General features: G+C 40.6%; 1 protein-coding gene across 9 annotated transcripts in view; it reads right to left on the bottom strand.

The window, feature by feature from the left end:
• MAPKAP1 (MAPK associated protein 1) overlaps positions 1-23,486 on the bottom strand; it is a 228,496-nt gene that overhangs the window by 118,261 nt on the left and 86,749 nt on the right. For all 9 annotated transcript variants that reach the window (XM_061154649.1, XM_061154651.1, XM_061154648.1 and 6 more), the window contains one exon: positions 3,358-3,530. In XM_061154649.1, coding sequence (XP_061010632.1) covers positions 3,358-3,530 — 173 coding nt within the window. The remainder of the gene's footprint in view (positions 1-3,357; positions 3,531-23,486) is intronic.

The following is a 23,486-nucleotide window of genomic DNA, read 5'->3' as shown; positions in this document are numbered from 1 at the left end:
TTTTCCAAGGAACCTTTCTATACTGTTTTCCATAATGCCTGTACCAATTTACATCCCAACCGACAGTCAAAAGGGCTCCCTTTTCTCCAGTCTCCCCAACACTTGTTATCTTGTCTTTTTTATGCCAGTCATTCTCACAGGTGTGAGGTGATTGCACTGTATTTCATTTGAACAGGACTGCTCCACAGACAGAAACTTTCACCCACTGAACACTGAGATAATACTCCGAAATACACTACTGCAGCTGTGTATACTACAGCAAAATCTTTCAAGTTTTCAGTAGTTCATCTGTCAATAGCCTAATGAAGGGCAATGGAATTTAGAGACCAGTGAAATATGTTGAATGTCTAAGGGACAAGTGAAGAGAAGAAGGCAAGGAATGGCCACTCTAGTGTACAACAGAGTTATAATATATGACCAAAAAAACTGCATAAAAAATAAGACTATTCAGAATTATTCATACAAATGTTTAAAATTATCTATGAAGTAAAATAAACATGGTTTTGTGTCAAGAACAAGTTCACATTTCCCATCTCAAGTTCTTGACAGGGTGAAACCTCACAGAATTTTATTTTTGTTTTACAAATGGGTGTTCCTAAAAAGATAGTGTTTCACTCAAATCTGACAGAGAAATATAAATTAAGGAATGTTTTAAGAAAATCTTACAGGCCAGAAATAGACCCACACAAATAGAGTCAACTGATCTTTGACAAAGCAGCAAAAGCAACTCAGTACAGAAAGGAAGGCCTTTTCAATTGGATATTAAGATGAAAAAAAAAAAAAGAATTCCTGATACAGACCTTACACCTGTCACAAAAATTAACTCTAAATGGATCACACACCTAAATGTAAAGCACAAAACTATGCAACTTCTAGAAGATAACACAAGAGAAAAAGCAGGTAACCTTAGGTTTGGTGATGACTTTTTAGCTGTAAAACCAAAAGCACCATCTATGAAAATTTGATAACTTGGAGTTCATTAACATTAAAAACTTCAGCTCTGCCAAAGTTGCTGTTAAGAGAATAAAAACATGAGCCACGGATTGGGAGAAAAGTCTTTACAAGAAACACATCTGATAAATACACAAAGAACTCTTAAAATTAACTCAACAAGAAGAAAACAACCTGACTAAAATATATGCAAAAGACCTGAGCAGAGAGCTCATAAAATAAGACAGCTGTCAAATAAGCATATGTAAAGACGCTCAACGTCATCTGACCGCATGTCTGCACGTGTGCTAAGTTGTTTCAGTCGTGTCCAACTCTTTGTGACCCCATGAACTGTAGCCCACTAGGCTCCTCTGTCTATGGGATTCTCCAGGCAAGAATACTGGAGTGAGTTGCCATTTTCTGCTCTAGGGGATCTTCCCCACCCAGGAACCCAACCTGGGTCTCCTGTATTGCAGGCAATCTCCTGCATTGCAGGTGGATTCTTTACCAACTGAACCACCAGGGAAGCCCCAATGGAAAACTACTCAGCCATAAAAAGAAAAAAAGTTGACATTTGCAGCAACATAAGTGGACTTGGAGGGCATTATGCTAAGTGAAATAAGTCAGAGAAAGACGAATACTATATGCCATCACTTACATGTGGAATCTAAAAAACACAACAAACTTGTGAATAAAACAATAAAGAAGCAGATTTACAGATACAGAGAACAAAATAGTAGTTACCAGTGGAGAGAAGAAAGAGAGGGCAATATAGGGGAAGGGAGAGAAAAGCTTATTATGGAATTATGTGAAATCATGTGTGTGAAACTCCCTAAAATTGCATAGCACTATAGCACTATATATTTATTAATTTTTATTTTAAGCTTTTATTTTGTATTGGAGTATAGCTGGTTAACAATGTTGTGATGGTTTCAGGTGAACAGTGAAGGGACTCAGCCACATATATACATGTATCCATTCTCCCTCAAACTCCCCTCCCATCCAGACTGCCACATAACACTGAGCAGAGTTCTCTGAAAGTACTATAGAATTTAAATAATCATTTATTCAATTAAAAAAAAAAAAGAAATTCTTGGATTTAAATACCAGTTCTACCTCTTGCAATGTAATATAGAAAAGTTGCTTAGCCTCCCTATGCTTTAGTTTCCGTCTCTGTAAGATGTATGCCACAGTTCAACTCACTGTGTAACCCTGGGCAAGTGCCTTCGCCCCTTTTGCTTTCAGTTCCCACATCAAGCAATGTTCTAAGCAATAACTCAAGACACATGTATAAGGTCACTAGCACTGGCTTGTTTACACTTTACGCTGAAAAGTGACAACACCGTAGCTGAGCCTTGAGTATAGCTACAGACTCAACCCTTTTCTGAGCCTACGTGATATCTTGGTTGGAAAGGCTTCCTACTGCCATAGGAACAATAAGGATTATCTTTATATCCACAATTTATTCAGGCAACGTGGAAGGCACTGTCAATGAGAACTTGAAAGAATGATTTAAAGTACAAATTTAATGTACTTACACACACACACACACACACACACACACACACACACACACACACACCAGACTGGACCATTCTAACTCAAACTGCGAGAAGTAAAAGCCTCCATGAGAATCCATTTCTAAAATGAAGGCATCCACTACATTCAGCCCTACTGCTAGGAAGGGCACATAAACTAGGAGAGGATGCCTGTCAGACAGGACATTCAAGTATGGGAGGACTAAAGCAGCAAACCACTTTCAGCTTCCAGTTACGGTGTAGAGGCACAGAGACTCTACTTTCAACACTGCATTTTCAATGTAACAGTTTAATGAGGAATGGAGTCCAGGGAAAAACTGGACCACTGACTGATAACAAAGAAAACTACAATTCAGATCAAAGGGAAATAATGTAAAAATCATGGCATCAAACAGATTGGGAATCAAATTCTGACTGGGTCATCTCCCACTGGTGTAAACATCAGCAAAGAACAACTCTCTGATCCTGAGCCGCCTCCGCTGCTAAATAAGAACTGCGATGCTCACCTCACAGGAAGCGGGAGAATTAAATGAGAAATCAGGTGTGCAGCATCCAGCACCATGTCCAGCTCATGATCCCTGCTCAACAAACACGAGTTCCCTCCCGTTACCATCCATGCCCCTTTTATATCAGTAAGCATCATAAAAGGGTTTGGAAAGGCATTTCCTTGGGTCTGAATTCATAAATTTGGGTCTATTTTGCAGGCAGACTCTCTGAGATAACAAGCCTGAGTTACACAGGCCCAAGATCTGGTGAGCAGCCTGGCCTGGATCAGTGTGGACATCTGGCTCCCAGGCCAATGCCCAGAAAGACTGGCTGGGCCCAGAGGGCAGCACGGGTGGCCAGGAGACAGCCAGAAACCAGAGCAGCCGAGAAGAGGGAGGATTACTTGAGCTTCGGCTCCCGTCCTTCGCTCGTGTACTGCCAGCAGACGAGCCCGATGAGGTCCTGCACCCTGGCGCTGGCCATGGTCACCACCGTCATTGGCAGCAGTCTGTCCTGGCTCGAGTGCAGGGGCAGGTAGACATCGATCTTCTTGGTCGCTGTTGTGCCCACGTGACCCTGCGGACAGAGCACAGGCGTGAGGGTAAAGCACACAGTTCCGGTCACGCAGACCCCACTGGGCCACGACGGCTGCCCTCCAGGACCTGCGTTCTCATTCCTGGGCACAGGCCAACCTAGGAGCCTGCGGTGGTCCTGAAGGGGAAACGCTGTTTATAGTTTTAAGAGTGTATTTTTTTTTCTTTTTTAATTAGAATTTTCTGCCGCTCAAAGGGATCCAGCTCTGCCAGCAGTAAGGTAAATAAGCACTACAACTAAGAACAAATGAGAGTGGTAAGCAGACCTAATGCTTGGTGTCAGGAGACTTGCTCTGCTGCTTATTCGGAGTGACCCTGGCATCAGTTGCCCTCCCTGAAAACTGCTATATCACTCCCTGAGACCTTAGGCTAAGCTGCCATATTCTCTGAGGAAGCATTTAGCAGTACTGGAACCAAGCGCTTTCTTTCTCGGAGACGATGAGGGGCTAACTCCATTATGCAGTACATCTCTTTACTTCACTCATCTGAACTAAAGTTCAAGGGTCTCTGGTCTTATTACTGCCCTAACAGGCACACTCACACTGACCTACATGTCCTTAATCCCTCCCCCACACCTCTCTCTCCTCCCTCCCAAATCTTCCACTCCCCTCTGGAACTCCTGCAAGAATCAGCAAACTCCCCATGAATCATTACTTCTTTTTGAAAAACATTCCTCCACCTCTTTGCCGTAATTGAAACCTGCCAGTCTTGAGGATACTTCCTCCTCTACTGTCCCGAAGACTTTTGTTTTGTTCTTCTTAGCCTCCAAACCGGCCAGCAGGCAGAGTAGGTATTCTCGGTCCTGCTATGTCCAAACTACTAATTCTCCTTTCTTACAAAAACAAAAACCCCTGTTCCTTTGAGACCCAAGCCACCCAACTGCACCATCTTCTCCCTCTCCTTTCCTGTTTCTGTTACCCACCAGCCTTTGGTCATCCTGCTCCCTCACTAAGGCCTGAGTTCTTGGTCAGTCTTTCCCACCCCCAATTCCTGTCATCATTCTAAAAGAACAATCTGTCCAATACCCAAGGCTCTCAATCCCTAGACCATGTCACTCCCAAAGCCTTTTCACCCACTCCTCAAATCACTGATAGTGCTGGGTACACTGGAGATTTAGAACAACTCCAATATCTCAAGTCAGAACACCTACTCACTGAATACACTTTAAAATTTTTAAGTAAATTAATTAGTTTGTTTTTAAACTTGGGCCTTGCCACGTACCTTGCAGGATATCTCAGTTCCCTGACCAGGGACTGAACCTGGGCAGTGGCAGTGAAAGTGCTAAATCCTAACCACTAGACCACAAGGTTAAAACCTGAATACACTTTAATATACCTCTACCTCATTTATTCAAGTAGTCCCTCAAATTCTTTAACCTATAATCTGTTGAACCACCTCTTAATTAACTATCAGTCTCCCTTATTTCCCAACACCCCACCCCCAGACTACATGAGCCATTATAGCTAATATAATCATTCCTTTGCAGATATAATTTTAAAAAATATTTTTATTTATTTATTTGGCTGCACCAGGTCTTAATTGCAGCACATGGATCTTTGCTGTCATGAGCTGGATCTTTTAGCTGTGGCATGTGGGATCTAGTTCCTCGAACAGGGATCGAACCCAGGCCTCCTGCACCGGAGTGTGGAGCCTTGGTCACCGGACCACCAGGGAAGTTCCACAAACACAATTTTAATACTCTCTTACTCCCCTGGACACGGTCCGCAGAGCATCAGCCTTGTATGACCCCAACCCTCTGCATTCCTCAGCTGAACACGGGAGAGAAATCAGGTAACCGCACGGATGGATTTCACTTTAAATCCTCTGACGACAAACCGCAAGCAGACACTCGGCGCTGCACAGCAAGCCCGCCTGAGACCACTGCTGCACGCTTGAGCCTCTCTCCTCGGACTTCCCACGAACCCTGCCCCTAGACCCTCAGACCCTGTCCTTCCCTCATGTGCTGCCAACAGATGAAAAGTACAGAGGACCCCTGAATGACATGGGTTTGAACTGCAAGGGTCCACTTGTAAGTGATTTTTCTCACCTCATACAGACTATAGAACTACACGATCCACAGTTTGTTGAATCTGTGGATACCAAACAGCATCATAAAATTTGGTTATGTTACACTCCTGTTGAAACTCCTTCACTGAGTGGCTCCTATGATACTCTGAATGAAATCCAAACTCCACGCAGTGCGCAACAAAGCACGGGCATGATCTGACCCCTGCCTGACCCTCCGACGTCATCCCCTGCCTCTCTTCCCCCACCCCACCTACTTCAGCGACACTGGCCTTCGAGGAATGTCCTGAATGGGTGTGCCTTGACTGCTTCTTCCCCTTCTAAGGCCACTGGGAGTGTTACTCATTTATCTAGGAGGCTCTTTGCCTTCTCTAACATGTGGCCTCAGGCTGGTTACTGAACTCTCTTCTCTTCCTCTTTCTCATACAGAAGGTGATAACGATAGGATGCGCTATCTATCAGAGATTTCTTATGAGGACTGCTACTATTGGTATCGTTTATTCAAGGCTCAGCTCACACCACACCTCCTCAGAGAAACCTCCACTGATAATCCTATAGAAAGAAGACCTTTCCACAGTTACTCTCACACTTGTCTTGTTCATTTCCTTCAGAATGCTTAACAATGTGATGTGACGTATTTATTTATGTGCATCTTCAGTGTATGCCTTCCCACTAGCCTCTGAGCTTCCATGAGGGCAGCCATAAGAATGTTTGCTTTGTTTACTGCTCTGTACACAATGGCCAGTACTGTGCCTGATGCACAGAAGACTCTCCAAAGAAAAATCTGTTGAACTACAGAATGAATGCATGAATGACTCAAATGCCTACTGGGACACATGGTAGGAACTCAATAAATGTTAGTTTCTTCCATCTATCCCACTTGTCCTACTTCTATGGGCCTGTTTCCTGGTAGCAGATGGAGATGGAGGGACTTGAGCAATCAACTGGTTCCATCTTTAACACCCTATACGGGATTGTATTGATCTAAAGGTGGAAAAAAAATATCAGACCTAGGGTAAGGAAATACACAAAATTAGTTGAGAAAACATTTTTAGAGAAATTCCACTTCTCATATAACCCAGCATCTAATATTAGATCCATAGGGTTGTTTTGTTTTGTTTTTTACTGTCTTCCCTCTATGTTATAAAAACAAATAATACAAAAGATAATTCTCCTACATAAAGCTCTCTCTCTCTCTCATGCATGCACACATGTGTACACACACACACACATACATAGTTTTTAGCTTGGAAGTAATAACTCCAATGACTAGCAAAGATGTCTCTAAACAGCAAGTGTCATCTTGTCAGGCAGTCAAAAGGTTAAAATGAAAACAGCTGTAATCTTTCTGGGGTGGGTTTATACACCCTCTTACCACTCTCTTCTCAAACTCATTTTCAGACCCCCTAGTTGCTGTCACTGCTCTCCCTTCTTATTTCTGTTTATTCCTCCTCCTTTCTTGGAAGAACTTGGAACTGAAGGGCTACAGGAATCACAGTATCTCAAGATACAAAGATTCAATGAAATGACAAATGTGAATGTACTCTGTAAACTATAAAGTGCTTCAGAAATGCAGTGCAGTATCTAGAAAGGGCCTAGTTCTATAATCAGACCCATTTCTATTACTCAAGTCCATTAAAGGTCACGAGGCCAAAGATGGATGCTGTAGGAGTCCTATTAATAATATCTATTATTATAATAGTAGATAACATTTAGTTACAGCTAAGGGTTAAATAAACTCTGCTAAATGTCTATCTAAGTTATTTAATTCTCACAATCACTATAAGAGGTAGGGTTCTACCATTACCCTCATAAATATAAATGAGAAAACCAAAGCTTATAAGGATACAGTCATCGGCTCAAGATCTTATAACCGAAGTGAAGAGCCAGGACTCAAATCCGTGTCTGTCTGACTCCAAAGCCTCCACTCTAAACATCAGCGCCTTCTTTCACTAAAGTTGTCCTAAACAGAATCAGTCTCCACTCTCCAAGGCTGGACAACTGTCTCCTGTTCCTTCTCAAAAACATGCCCCAAACACTGCCGTTTCCTAGAGAGGGAACACTCTAAGGAGCTGCCCAAGGAGAACCAGGGAGGACTGCAACTCCAAAGATCACTGCCACTGTCAGCTGAATGCAAGGAGTCATCATTGTCTAGGAAATGAAAGCAGATAGTTATGTGGTACCCTCTATTTCATAGTGAAATAGCAAGTGTGGGGAAAACTATGAGAATAAATGCGGCACATACTTATTAAATGAATAAAGCACTTTATCTTTTTAATCTTCTAATTCCATCTTGAGACACTGATGACGGGGGAAAAATGCCTTGCACAAACCTTGAAATTATGTATTTTTTAATAAGAAGCCTCTTCTGAAAAAACTCAAGGTGGTGGCAGTCAGCTCTATCTAATAGTCCCTGTGTTGCAATATTTAGAGAGAATCATCTAAAACATGAAACAATCCATCAACATAATAGAAAGTAATTAACTTATTTAAAAAAAAGAAAGGTGACCAAAGGATTAAAAGTATTCATCACACATCAAGGCAAGCAATATTCCAAAGAGCTAACATCTAACTATTAAAAAGCAACTAGCGAGCAATAAACAAAGATCATATCATACAGTTTCACTGTGTGGCAATTTATGTGTTTCACAATACAGAAGTGGGGAAATGGAGGCATAATTAGAACACAAGGAAAGGGTCACAACAGAGACAGGGGAAACTGGTTTAGCTCCACCCTTCCCAGTCTCTCATGCATTCAACAAACACCCACTGGAACACCATATTGGGCTCTGAAGACAAAGTTAAGACACAGGGCAGATCTTCATCAAATTCATGGTCTGCTGAAGATCTATACTGTACAATGTGTGAAGAGCTTTAAGAGGGAAAGTACAGGCTACTATGAGAGCTCAGAAGCAATGTAGACTAAAGACAGTTCAAAAAAGCCTCCTAGATTTAAAAAAAAAAAATTTACCCTTCCATTCAATAGAGCCATTAACCCAAGGAAAAGACACTTACTGTATTTCAATACTTTCTATACCAATATACAAAAAAGTGAGTATGAATTCTTCCTGAGACATGGGATTTTGAGTGTTTAATTTAAATTTTCTGCTTTATATTTTTCTGCATTTTTTAAACTAAGCATGGTATTATTTTTATAATTACAAACAAAATTAATATTTATAATTAAATGACCAAAGAGGAGAGAAAAAGAGCTACTACACAGAGCCATCACTCAAGCTAAGAACCTTAACTCCTTTCAAATGTCTCTGAAATATCTCTCAAATCTTTCTGCCCTAGTTCAAGCTTCATCATTTCTCAGCAAGACCACTACAGCAGTCTCTTATCTCCCTGTCTCTAAAAATCTCTCCTCTCTCCAAATCTTTATTTTCTTACTGCTACTGAAGTGATTTTTCTCTAATCACTGACCATGCCTAGCACACAGAAATAAATGATGGCTCTCCCCAGTGTTAGCATTCTAGCTCTTTAGCATGGCAGTTAATACCCTTCACACTCTGGTCCCAATGTATCATTGCTAAAGTATATTGAAGAGAGGTTAAGAGCACAGATTCGTGCTCAGCCAGATCCAGGTTTGATTCCAGGCTCTGCTGCTTTCTTAGCTGCTAGACCAGTCTTTGGGCAGGTAACTGTACTCCTCAGAACCTCCATTCCCCTGCTTAGAAAAGGAAATAAAATGAATATATAACATGCCTGACACATAGCCATTAAACAAGAAGTGCACCTCTTCTGTCCTTTAAATGCCTCCTTTTCCTAGAAGGTGGAAGTCCAAATTAATTTCCTCTTCTCTGCCTTTTAGCAATCTGACTTGCGTAGCCTTATGGTTTCATTTTTTCTACCTACCATTACCACCTCCTTTCCCAGTCTCTCACGTAATGTGGCACATTATATAATGGAGAAAATTGTGTCTCACCCATTTTATATTCTCCTAGGGCAAAGACTACAGCAGGGGTGTGGTACTGGCTCACTGAATTGAAAGAAGTCCTCAGACTGGCTTTCAGAATGGACCTGCCACTCCTCCCACTCCTCTCCTGTCCCAGGTAAACCACCTATACCTCTTCTACTTCCCAGGCCATTCTTTAGGAGCCCTCTTTCTTCTCTAAAATATCCCCAGCACCTAACAAGGGTGGGTATATAGTAGTTATTAATAGTTACACATATTGATGGAGTGAGGATTAACATTCTATTAACACATGATTTTTAAACACCTGCATTATATTATAGTATATAAAGGTACTGGTGGGCCAAACAGAAAACAATCTGTCTCCAATGTGGGAGACCCAAGTTCAATCCCTGGGTCAGGAATAGCTACCCACTCCAATATTATTGCCTGGAAAATCCCCATGAACAGAGCAGCCTGGCAGGCTACAGTCCATGGGGTTGTGAAGAGTCAGACATGACTGAGCAACTAACATTTTCACTTTCATAAAGGTACTATTAACCTATTCTTCTGTTATTAAATAGATGTTATTCCTAATATTTCACTATTACGAATACTATTCTCAGCAACATTCCCTTATATAAATGTTTGTACTCATATGCTAAGGAGTAGATTACTAGGACAAAGAGTATGAAAGCTTTGTGGCTTGTGATATATATTGCAAAAGCTCACTTTTTAAAAAAGTGTCTTTATGCCAATCATGAAATATCAGTATTATGAACTGTATGTCATCCAATTAATCATTAGTTCATAAAATGCAAAGACTTAAAAAATTTAAAATAACTTCTATACGTGGAATATGAATGGGTATAGAAATGAAATATATAGAATTTGAACATCATGATGAATTAAAATATTATATCTATTCCAGATTTTTCCCCATCTGATCCCATTAATTAAAATAATATACATTTTGCTGCCTATCATAAAGTTAATTTCAAAATTATGTACCTGTAGTTTCCAAAATAGAGGAAGCAAGAACAATAGATAGCATTCAGTTAAAAATCATCTTGAATTAAGAAACATTATATCAAGTGAATTAGCTGAATTAAGTCTTAAGGACAGAAGGTTCAGTTAGCAGCACTACTTAACATCAAGGCTTATCAATAATAGATTGAATATCAGACCTCAAAACTGTTGCTAAGTGTTCAATTTCTCTGTCAACAGAAAGGAACAGAGAAAGGATGGACAGCTTGGCTTCTAGAATTAAAGAGACAAAAAGCAGGCAATATTATTCCGTTAGTCACAACTGCACAAGCAGATCACTATATGTAATTTTAATGTAGAAATAAATATATCAGTGTATCCAGACAATGTAATGATGCAAATTGATCAAAGGATTATTTGTGGCCTTCAAAAGTTAAAACTCTCTTAAAAGCAAAGAATGCAGTTCCATTCTACCAGCACCTTCTTCCCTAACTCCCTCAACAAGGACCAAGGAATGCTATAGTCTACCAACAGCCTGTGCTTAGCCACTCAGTCATGTCAGATTCTTTGAGAATCCATGGACTGTAGCCCACCAGGCTCCTCTGTCCATGGGGATTTTCCAGGCAAGAATACTGGAGTGGGTTGCCATGTCCTCCTCCAGGGGACCTTTCCAACCCAGGGATCGAACCCAGGTCTCCTGCATTGTGGGTGGATTCTTTACCATCTGAGCCACCAGGGAAGCCCTACCAACAGCCTAGCCTTTAATAACATGATACCAGACTTGGGAGAGGGGTGTCGGATTATCATTACACTGATGATGCTTAAGGGACTTCATTTGATCACAGAAAGGATTTTAAACAAAATTGAGCCTATCTCTGGCGTAAGCCAAGTTTAATCAACTACAAGAAATTAAACAGGGGTCTATGTGAAGAGGAAACAAAAACCCCAGACTGAAGCATTCTGCTCTCAACAAATGCTGGCTTTATGAGCTCGTGGAAAGAACTCACTTTTTTACATTCAAAATAGTGGCACTGAACTTCTGAATAGATTTTGTATAAAATTCTATGACAAATCCACTCAGAACCAGGGGCTTGGCTCTGTAGTGCTATCTTAACCCTCAATAAATCTGGAATGCTTAAAGGCTATTAAATTAACATTTCCCTGATCTGGCACCTGTAGTTGAGTTCATTTGTCAAAAACATTCCTACAGTTTGTCACTGGACACTGTATTTTCTGACAAGTTAAGTTTAAAATAAAATTGACAAAATCTCATTAATTTCCTCGGAATCACCAACCTTGGTTCCATTAAGCTTTTATTATTAAGAACGTCAACTGTCACTCTCTCTTTTACAAGGTCAAGTTCTGATCTGGGTACCTCCAGGATCCTTATTCTATTAACAGGAGCTAGTGAGGCATTGCAGTATAGAGATTAAAAGTGTAAGCTGTGGAATCAGAAAGACCTAGGTTCAATTCTCACTTACTGTGTGTCCTTGGACAATTTTATTTAACCTATCTGGGTCACTATTTCCACACAGACACAGTGTATTATAGAAGTACCTCTTCATGGAACTGTTCAAAGGATTCAATCAGACTATGAATGCAAAGCACTTATCACTGTGCCCAGTCTACAGTAAATGCTCAGCAAATGTTGTTTCTTCATTAAGCTTTTTCTCCCCTAGTTTTAAATTCAGAGACTTAAAAAAAAATAAAAAAAACCTTCATTGCCATTCATAGACTTTTAAAACTACAAGGAATTTAAGGGTCATCCCCTTTAAAACATTTTCACCAGATGGTTGTCCTACGAGCTGTCCTGAACACCTTCCACTGATGAAGTCCCTGCCACCCTCTGAAGTCTGCAGGTAAACAGTTTTGATGCTAAAACATTTCTTTTCATTGACGGACATTTTCTCTGCAGCTTTTACTCACTGATATTAGTTCCAGACCTCAGGAAACTGGAAAAACTTCACCTCCACTTCCATAGTGCCAAGTCACTTCAGTCATGTCCAACTCTTTGCTACCCTATGTACTGCAGTCCATCAAGCTCCTCTGTCCATGGGCTTCTCCAGGCAAGAATACTGGAGTGGGCTGCCATGCCCCTTCCGAGGGATCTTCCAGACCCAGGGATCGAACCCACATCTCTCATGTCTCTGGCATTGGCAGGTGGGTTCTTTACCACTAGTGCCACCCGAGTCCATTTCCACAGACACCCCTTCATATATATATGAGAACCTCCAATAAAATAATTCAGCTACTAAACACTGTGGAATGAGCCAGACTATATATAACCCTTTTAAAGAGTACAAGACAGCATAGAAAGTGTTATTTCCATTATTTTTTCTTAGGCTGATCATTTTCTTAAATTTTCTTTCTATAACATCTATGATAAATATGTAGCTTCCCTGGTGGCTCAGATGGTAAAGAATCTGCTTGCAATGCAGGAGACCTGGGTTCAATCCCTGGGTTAGGAAGATCCCCTGGAGAAGGGAATGGCAATCCAGTCCAGTATTCTTGCCTGGAGAATTCCATGGACAGAGGAGTCTGGTGGGCTATAGCCCATGTAGTTGCAGAAAGTCGGACTTGATTACAATCCTGGACCTAAAACAAGAAAAGATATTGTTGCTCACAAGTAAAGATTTTCTCTATTTAAAACAAATCTTCCTTGTTTTGATACTCTGACAGTCTTTTTCCACTTTTGAAAAAAAAAATGCCCAGAGCTACTGTTTCAAACCGTTATCATGTGAAATTTGAATAACAGCCTTGAATAATTCTTTTTTTTTTTTAAGACATCAACTGAAAGACCAGCTATCATTCATGTTTCAATACCAGTGAGAAATTTTACAAAATGGTGGAAAGGGGTGACAGGGGAATGAAGGGGGAAAAAAAAGAAAGTCTACCCATACTGCATCTGGAATAACAACCATTTACTCAGTCTTAAATTCAGAAAGCAGTTCCTGATGCTACCAGTTTTCCCTATCATGGATTATGTTCACTAGGGACCTCTTTGCAGAGTCTACAGAACTGACCTGGACTTGGCCCTGCCAGCCTTGAGCAGTGTAACTTTGGGCAAGCCCATAACCTCTCTGAAAGTCAATCTCCTCAGCCATGAAACACAGATGAGACTTCTATCTCAAAAGATTCACTGGACAAAGCAAAAATAAAGCATGTTGAAGTTCTCTGTGAACTGCAAATTGTTACACAATGTCAATTAATCCTTACATTGTTACTTACACTGTTGCTCAGATCAGGCAGATCTTCAACAAAAAGTTCCTTCACACCAGGTTGAGTAGTGGAGACAACAGGGAAAGATCAGTATTTATGAGAGAAGAGCCATAGAATTCTTTCCTCATTCAGCCTCAGGATGGTTACAGCCTGTACCAGGAGGTGCTCTCACAAGCACAATCCAGTCATCTTAAATCATAATGGGATGTAAAGTGTCCACTTTGAATTTTCATAGCCATTGTGGGATTCTTTAGATCATTAATGTTACACAGCACTTTGCATTTAATTATACAAACAATGGGTTCTATAATGATGATATTATCAGGGAGAGGTAATTTGCATGAACTAAGTCCCATCACCTAGGGTAAGTTTGGGGACCTCTTCATTTTTAAATCATTTATATAATAAAATCAATATGCTTTAAAAGTAAAAATAGGTTTTTTAAAAACCATAAAGAAGAGTTACATGTTTTAAACTCTATCAATTATCATAATATAATGAGTCTTTTTAAGATTTAATATCAACTTTTAAAATTAAAACTCAATGGAGAATGTATACTTGGCTCCATTACTAGATGATGTATCTCTAGAAAAGGTTACAGTAGAGCCATTATCACCCTCCTAAATTATATGGAAAATTTGGTACAACCCTCCAAGTACCCCAAGGACAATTTAATTCCAGACATAGTGAAGTATTTGGAGAATATAACATTGTATAAATACTGAAGGAGATAATTCAGGTGCACCTATCATATTCATTTCTTGCAGGGTTTCAGTTGGTTAAATGTTTCAAAAATTTTAAATGTCAACATACAACTTAAGGGACTTTCCTGGCAGTCCAGTGGTTAAGACTCCATGCTTCCAATTCAGGTGGCACAGTTCAATCCCTGGTCAGGGAACTGAGGTTTTGCAGGCTGTGCAGTGCAACTGAGTAAGTAAATAAATAAATAAACTGACTTTACCATTAAGTAAAAGATTCTTTGAAAAATACAAATTAAAGGCTAGGCTATGTCCTTAATTTTGAATAGCTTTTTAAAACCCACAAATTCCTATACTGCAGTAGGTTCATGACTGCTTTATCACTTTAAGACTCAACGTTCCTTAATGATATAATTCAAAAATTTCACTGAATCATAATTTAGTAAGTCATAAAAACCTCTTAAAATTAATCTTTCATGCACATCTAGCTTATCCAAAGTAAGAATTTAATTAGATGGCCTTGGCACAAATGGGCTTACTACTTTATTTGCTCAATCAGTGTATGTCTCTTCAGTAATTATAATTAATTCAAGCCCCTGATGCACCTCCTAGCAAACAATGTAAAAACATCAGACAAAATGGAAATAAATAGCTTTGTATTTCTCCAATTACAAAATTCACTTTCATCCTCAAAACACACATGTGAAATAACTGGGAGAGGTGTTATTCTCAACAGGCAAAGGCCACACAAAAAGTTCACACCTCTGGTGACAGAGAAAGATGGTTGTCTGCAGCAGAAAATACATGTTTTTTTTTTACATTATGAAAATGGTACAACTGCAAAGAGCCAATTGAGAAAGTCTGCATCTAACAGTTTGCAAGTACATGTTGAAATAAAACAGGAGCAAGAAAAAGAACGAGACTAGAGATCTTAAGAAAATTAGAGATACCAAGGGAATATTTCATGCAAAGATGGGCACAATAAAGGAAAGAAATGGTATAGATCTAACAGAAGCAGAAGATATTAAGAAGAGGTGGTGAAAATACACAGAAAAACTATATAAAAAAGATCTTCATGACCCAGATAATCATGATGGTGTGATCACTCACCTAGAGCCAGATATCCTGGAATGTGAAGTCAAGTGGGCCTTAGGAAGCATCCCTACAAACAAAGCCAGTGGAGGTGATGGAACTCCAGTTAAGCTATTTCAAATCCTAAAAGATGATGCTGTGAAAGTGCTGCACTCAATATGCCAGCAAATTTGGAAAACTCAGCAGTGGCCACAGGACTGGAAAAGGTCAGTTTTCATTCCAATCTCAAAGAAAGGCAATGCCAAAGAATGCTCAGACTACTGCACGATTGCACACATCTCACATGCTAGCAAAGTAATGTTCAAAATTCTCCAAGCCAGGCTTCAACAGTACATGAACCATGAACCTCCAGATGTTCAAGTTGGATTTAGAAAAGGCAGAGGAACCAGCGATCCAACTGCCAACATCCATTGGATCATTAAAAAAGTGAGAGAGTTCCAGAAAAACATCTACTTCTGCTTTATTGACTGTGTGGATCACAATAAACTGTGGAAAATTCTTCAAGAGATGGGAATACCAGACCATCTGACCTGCCTCTTGAGGAATCTCTATGCAGGTCAGGAAGCATACTGGACCTGTATGGAGGTCCACTCAGAAGTGGACATGGAACAACAAACTGGTTCCAAATAGGGAAAGGAGTACGTCAAGGCTGTATGTTGTCACCCTGCTTATTTAACTTATATGCAGAGTACATCATGAGAAATACTGGGCTGGATGAAGCACAAGATGGAATCAAGACTGCTAGGAGAAATATCAATAACCTCAGATATGCAGATGACACCACACTTACAGCAGAAAGTGAAGAAGAACTAAAGAGCCTCTTGATGAAAATGAAAGAAGAAAGTGAAAAAGTTGGCTTAAAACTCAACATTCAGAAAACTAAAATCATAGTATCTGGTCCCATCACTTCATGGCAAATAGATGGGCAAACAGTGGAAACAGTGAGAGACTTTATTTTGGGAGAGCCCCCCAGATCACTGCAGATGGTGACTGCAGCCAAGAAATTAAAAGACAGTTGCTCCTTGGAAGAAAAGTTATGACCAACCTAGAGAGCATATTAAAAAGCAGAGACATTACTTTGTCAACAAAGGCCCATCTAGCCAAAGCTATGGTTTTTCCAGTAGTCGTGTACAGATGTGAGAGACGGACTATAAAGAAAGCTGAGCACCGAAGAACTGATCCTTTTCAACTGTGGTGTTGGAGAAGACTGTTAAGAGTCCCTGGATAGAAAGGAGATTCAACCAGTCCATCGAAAAGGAAATCAGTCCTGAATACTCACTGGAAGGACTGATGCTGAAGCTCAAAGTCCAATACTTTGGCCACCTGATGAGAAGAACTGACTCATCTGAAAAGACCTTGATGCTGGTAAAAATTGAAGGTGGGAGGAGAAAGGTACAACAGAAGATGAGATGGTTGGATGGCATTACCGACTCAATGGACATGAATTTGAGTAAACTCCAGGAGTTGGTGATGGACAGGGAGGCCTGGCGTGCTGTGGTTCTTGGGGTCGCAAAGAGTCGGACATGACTGAGCGACTGAACTGAACTGAACTGACCAGGATTCAAGGGCTTCCCTGGTGGCTCAGTGGTAAAGAACCCTCCTGCCAATGCAGGAGACACGAGTTCGATCCCTGGGTTGGGAAATTCAGGGATACCCCTGGAGAAGGAAAAGACAACCCACTCCAGTATTCTTGCCTGAGAAATACCCTGGACAGATGAGCTTGGCAGGCTGCAGTACTTGGGGTTGCCAAAGAGTTGGACATGACTTGGCGACTAAACAACAACAAACCAGGGTCCAATTATTTCTCATGAATTATCTTATCTAACATGCCCAACACTCCTATGAGGACTGCTCACTGCTTGTTAAAACTGAGGAGTGAGAGGTTCATTAGGTGCGTGCTAAGGGTATTCATTGGAAGGACTGATGTTAAAGCTGAAACTCCAGTATTTTGGCCACCTGATGTGAAGAGCTGACTCATTAGAAAAGACCCTGATGTTGGAAGATTGAAGGCAGGAGGAGAAGGGGACGACATAGGATGAGATGGTTAGATGGCATCACTGACTCAACGGACATGGGTTTGGGTAGACTCCGGGAGTTGGTGATGGACAGGGAGGCCTGGTGTGCTGAGGTTCATGGGGTCGCAAAGAGTCAGACACGACTGAGTGACTGAAATGAACTGAACTGAAGTCGCTTCAGTTGTGTCTGACTCTTTGTAACCCTATGGACCATAGCCTGCCAGGCTCCTCTGTCCATGGGATTCTCCAGGCAAGAATACTGGAGTGGGCTGCCAGCCCTCCTCCAGGGGATCTTCCCAACCCAGGGATCAAACCCATGTCTCTTACGTCTCCTGCACTGCCAGTCGGATTCTTTATCACTAGCATCACCAGGGAAACATGGTAGGCTGTTCCAAATCTTTCAATTGGGAGTGGGTGATGGGGGGCATGGAGGTGGGAATCAAGATTCTATCCCAGGTCTGTCCATCCTAAAACCCTCCCCTCTTGGTGAATTCCAGTCCTGAAGAACTCGTGGGGAGGCCTGAATATCTAGGAAAGATCACAGAGATTGCTGGCTCGTGTTGTGGCCACTGTTTCAGGACTGAGGGTCCCAGTCTGAGTCAGAAACATCCCTCTGGCTGAGAAGTGCTGGGAAGGTCAGAATTACTCCTTGCCTCCCTCTCTGCCCATCACATGCACTTGCAGCTCTGCCAGGGACTATGGTCCTGGAGGGGGACACCAGGGTAAAAGCTTCCAGAGCAGTTCCCTCTTGTGTGCAGGCACAAGGCAGAAACAGTTACAGACTTCCTTGCTGCTGGGTACACAGAAGGGGCTCAATAAACCCTCTCTGTGTTTCAGAGAATAAACACGAGGGACCACCAGCTCCCTGAAGAGGAGGCAGACCCCTCTGCTTCAGTTCTGAAAATGCTGTGGTCAAGTACCAACTCATGGGCCCCAGAGAATCTTCACTCTTGGGTTAAGAGCCTCATCAGTAATTGTGAGGTGCAACTGCACCAAATGTGGTTACCCAGGTGGTAGTACCCAAATGCGCATCGATAATGACAAAGGAAGAAAATAACAGTTTGGTCCTTGGAGAGGCAGGCAAGCTGCCTATGACATCAACGTGGCACAAGCTCCAACACAAGCCCAAGGTCTGCCGAGACAAAGGCCCGTCTCAGGTTGCAGTTCTCTGCGGACACAGGCAGCTCGAGACCTGCTCACTCGCAGGAACTGACAAGCCGCCCGGGTCCCAGGGTCTCCAGGGTTTTTCCTCAGCTACCTGGTGTTATTTCCCTCCTGTTCATCCTCAGTCACAGTCAGTCCAATCTCCTCTGAGGTCCTAACTAAACCAGACACAGGGAGAATCGGGATTTTATCTTATTAAAATAGATATGGCTAATTTGTCTTTTCAAATTCATTTTAAATTAAATTGGATTTCCTCGGAAGGCTGCTAGGTCAGTTCCCCTGCTGCGAATGCAGGACAAAGGTTAATTGCGCGCCCTTCACCAGCTCTTCTGCTCTCCTGGGCAGCTCTGATAACCTGCCCCGGAGAGGTGGGGAGAGGTGGGGAAGGCTCCGGTTTATTGGGCGATAATGTTGCCATTAAAGCCATTTACCATTATGCCAAGAAATGTTTCATTTTTTAAAAACTAAGTAGCAGTATATGATAGCAATAACATGAATGAAATGCAACGGTGTTACCAACTGATGGTTAGTTCTAAAATGCTAAACCCAAAGAATAAGACCTTAACCTATTTGCTTTCCTAAAGGAAGACCCCAGTAGAAACAAACATACACACCCTCCAGGAGCAAACTGCTTTCTGGTTCCAGTGTAAAATTCCATTAACGTTTTCACTTAATTTATCTCATTTAAACTGTCTATGTTCATGAAAATTTAACCCAGTAATTCCCTGTTATACAAAGCATAACAAAGTATGAATATTTAAATACAATGTAAATAAAGCACTTTATCAATTATATTTTTGTATTCTAAATTAGTGACTTCACTTAGCATGTCTGCCTTGCACAGCACCATACTATTTTTCAATTAAAGGTCCAGATGTTTCAAAGGCTCCAGTAGGCAACGGCAGTTATGAGAAATGCTTTATCTGCATTGTAATCATTACCACCACATCAGCTCCAGGCTGCATTAACATACTCATGTTTTATTCCTGCTCCCCTTCTAACCGAGCAGGTAATTATACAACACAGCGGAGAAACACAATCCTAAGGGCTGGACAATTTCCTGACAAGCATCCACCTAAGCAACGTATTTTCTTAAAAAATTTGGAGTGACTGTTTAGCAGGAACACACCAATCATTCAGAATGATTTTTTTTCTTTAAAATAAAGAGTGGATCACAACCATACCAAGATTAGCATCAAATAGTTATTAATAAAATGCAAGATGGCCTGTACATATACACATTTATGTACACTGAAAACCAACTAGAAGTTTGTATGTGTAAAAACCACTATCATTTGTTAGAATCTAAGCCATTTCTTCTCATTTTGAACGCCAGTGTCATCTAACTCTATCTTTATTCTTACTATCCAAAAATGATAATTCACCTGATCTGAGACTGACCAAGTATAGCAACTATCTCTGTGACCATTTGATTAAAAACTATGTGCATACACACACACACACACACACGCAGAACAAATGGAATTCTGACAGCTGTAACAAAAATGCTATGGCATTTACTATTTCAATAAATGACTCTCCCACCCAAAAACAGAAAATAATGACCTATGTTGTAAGAGATACGGTTATGCTTAGTAAACACTGTATAATTTAATGGGAAAATACAGTTCCTCATTGTGAAGAGAACCTGCAACAAAATTAATTTTAATTTTAAAATTACTCTACAAAAATTTTAATATTTTGAAATATTCCAAAAGGAGATGTCCTAAAGAAGACGCTATTCAAAAGATAAATGCCTTTACAAATATTAAAACCTCAGACAGGTCAAATCCCAGCAGGTTACACTTCAGCATCTGAAAGCAGACAGCTTCCGCTCCTTCCTGAAGGAACCTTAGGTGGAACGTTTTTAATACATCACCATGTCACTTTTTAATGTGCCCCAATCTATTAACCACATGGCAAACTAACAGGGATTTTTAAAATATGGGTTTTATGGCTTTGTGCTGGTGATTAATTAAATAAATAGCCACCGTTTCACAAATCATTCCTCTAATTAGTCTCAAACAGACACTTTGCATCCACTGGTGTTACTGCCAGCTGAAGCTCCCAGAAGGGCAGGGCTGGCGTGGCATGGCCGCGTGTCTGCACCTTGGAGCCCACTGTCGCAGGCGCCCAGGCTGGCACCCCACCCCGCCACCCAGAGGCAGAGCTGCCGTCTTCACAGGTGCCGCGGTCAGCTGGAATTTGATTCCAGCTGCTCAGAAAAGATGTTCTCCTTAATTATTCTTCCTCACCCTAAAGGAAACAATGAAATAACAAAGGAATAAAGTACAACTTCCAGCTGCTAAGAGAAGAGGTTTCACCAACACAGTTCATGAGGTGACTCAGAAAGTTGGCCCCAGTTATCTAGCTTAGGAGTAAGTAGGGTGCAAGGGCAAACAGGCTTTCCTTAGAACTCAAACATGTTAGGTCGTTACCTTGAACTCAGATATTAAGCAATTACTCCCAAATCCTATTATTTAAAAGATACCATTCAAAGTCTGAGAAGAAGGTCACCCTTTTTGAAACTAATAGAAATTCAATCTAGCTTGTTTTAGTAGTATAGTTTAAAAGATGATAATTCCTCTGAAAGCAAATTAAACTTGGGAGATAATTTTTAGTGTCAGAAAAAAAATCAAATGGGAATATCTAAAGAATCCAATTTCCTTTAGGAAATACATTAAGTAGTTTCCTAATCTTGGTATTTAAACTTCATTAGAAAGGAAGGAGGAGAGGGAGGGAGGGAATGAGGAAACAAAAGGAAAGGAAAGGAATAGAATGAAAATAAAAAGAAAAGATAGAAAGCAAGCAAGGAAAAGGGGGAGGAAAGGTGGGAAGGAAAGAGGAAGGAAAAGAAAAGGAGGAGAGGGAAAGGATTAGGACGTTTTCTAAGGGGAAAAGGAATGGGGCAATAAAGAGGGAGAAATTTAGCAGGGCTATCACACCCAGGTGGGCTGCAGACTTTCTGCAGAAAAGGCTATCCTCAAACCCCTTCCGTGAGAACCTCTCTAAGAATGGGAGAAGGAAATGTAGTGCTGCAGAAAAGACAAGGCCCCTGAAACAAGACACACCTACACCCTCAGCTAAATCATATAATTTCATTAGCCTCAGTTTCCTTCCAATTTTAGCCCCTACTCTCTAGAATTATAGGGACACTGAGATACTGTGGATAAAGCACCTAGCACATTCCCTGCCCAGAAGTTCAATAAATGATGGAGATGGTGACAGCAGTGAGAAATGGGATGAAGGCAGAGCTTAGGTGACTGCAGCCAACACTGCAGATGCTGTGTTTCAAATGTGAAAAAGACGGACAAAGGCACACATTGTATAGGAACACAGAACATGATGCTCACTGCGCTGAGGAAAACCCAAGTCACTGGCAACTAAGAACTGGTATAGTTTCTCTAACTCTCAGCTTTACTGGGCACAGAGACAGGGGAGGGGTGTCTCAGAGATAGTCTCAGATGAGACTGCTCAGATGGCAGAAATCAGAAAGAAAATGAATGAACTTTGGATTTAGCAGACCGGAGTTTGAATTCTGGCTTAACTACTTAAAGTTGTGTAAACGCAAGCAAATCTGTTCACCTCTCTAAGTCTTAGTTTCCCCAGCCCCAAATGGAGAAAATAATATACACTTTATAGGGAATATGGGAAGAATGAATAAAATAGCATATCAGATACTCTGGCATATATTAGATACTCAAATAGTTTCTATTACATTAAGTTACATCACATGAAATTCTGATAATCACTGATGATCCACAAGATTTTCAATTCCATATGGTTTCACCTAACATTATAATGACTGAGACAACAAGTAGCATGAACTGAAAAACCAACAGAAAATTTTCAAAAATGGAATGAATTATACCCTTATAAATGCAGGAAGACAACAAAGATATAAAATGTGTTTTTGTGACTGGCTCATGATTCCAGCAATACAGCAGCTAATATGTATTAAACACTTACTATAGATCAAATACTAGACCATATATTTGATATCTGTAATATTAGTTTATGTAATCCCAAACAACTTAATGAGATAGAGTCAACTATTCTCATTTTAGATGAAACGGAAGCTTGGAGAAATGAACTTGCCCAAAATATGTGGCTGGTGAAGATGGGATCTTTCTAACTCCAGAGCCTGAGTTCTAACTTGTTACTTATAATTGCACGGCCACCCTGCAAAGCTACTTAAAATTTTAATTTTCAAAAAACTGTATGGGTGGGCAAATGACTGGAATAAATATTTCTCTAAAGTTATATATACTAATGTTCAATAAGCACATGAAGAGATGCTCAACATCACTAATCAGTAGGGAAATGTAAATCAGAACTACGACGAGATACCAGTCATGCTCATCAGAATGACTACTATCAAAACAAAATACAAAAACCCAGAAATAGCAAGAGTTGGCAAGATGTGGAGAAACTGGTAAACCCGTGCACTGTTAGTGAAAATCTAAAATGGTATAGCAACTGTAGAAAACAATATGGAAGCTCTCCAAAAATTTAAAAATTAGAATTACCAAATGATCCAGCAATTCCTCTTCTGGGTGTACACCCAAAAGAATGGAGAGCAGGGTCTTGACGAAATGTCTGTACACGCATGTTACAGCAGCATTATTTACAACAGCTAATAATGTAAGCAATGCAAGTGTCCACTGACAGATGAATGGATAAGCAAAATGTGATATACACCTACAATGGGATGTTATTAAGCTTTAAAAAATAAGGGAACCTTACAATATGCTATAACATGGATGAACCTCAAGGCTATTTATGCTAAATGAAATAAGTCAGACACAAAAAGACTGTATGATTCTACTTACATGAGATTCTTC

Source organism: Dama dama, chromosome 11 (genome assembly GCF_033118175.1).
Source record: "Dama dama isolate Ldn47 chromosome 11, ASM3311817v1, whole genome shotgun sequence".
In the NCBI taxonomy this organism is placed as follows: Eukaryota; Metazoa; Chordata; class Mammalia; order Artiodactyla; family Cervidae; genus Dama; species Dama dama.
This window is presented reverse-complemented; position numbering and strand designations above follow the sequence as displayed.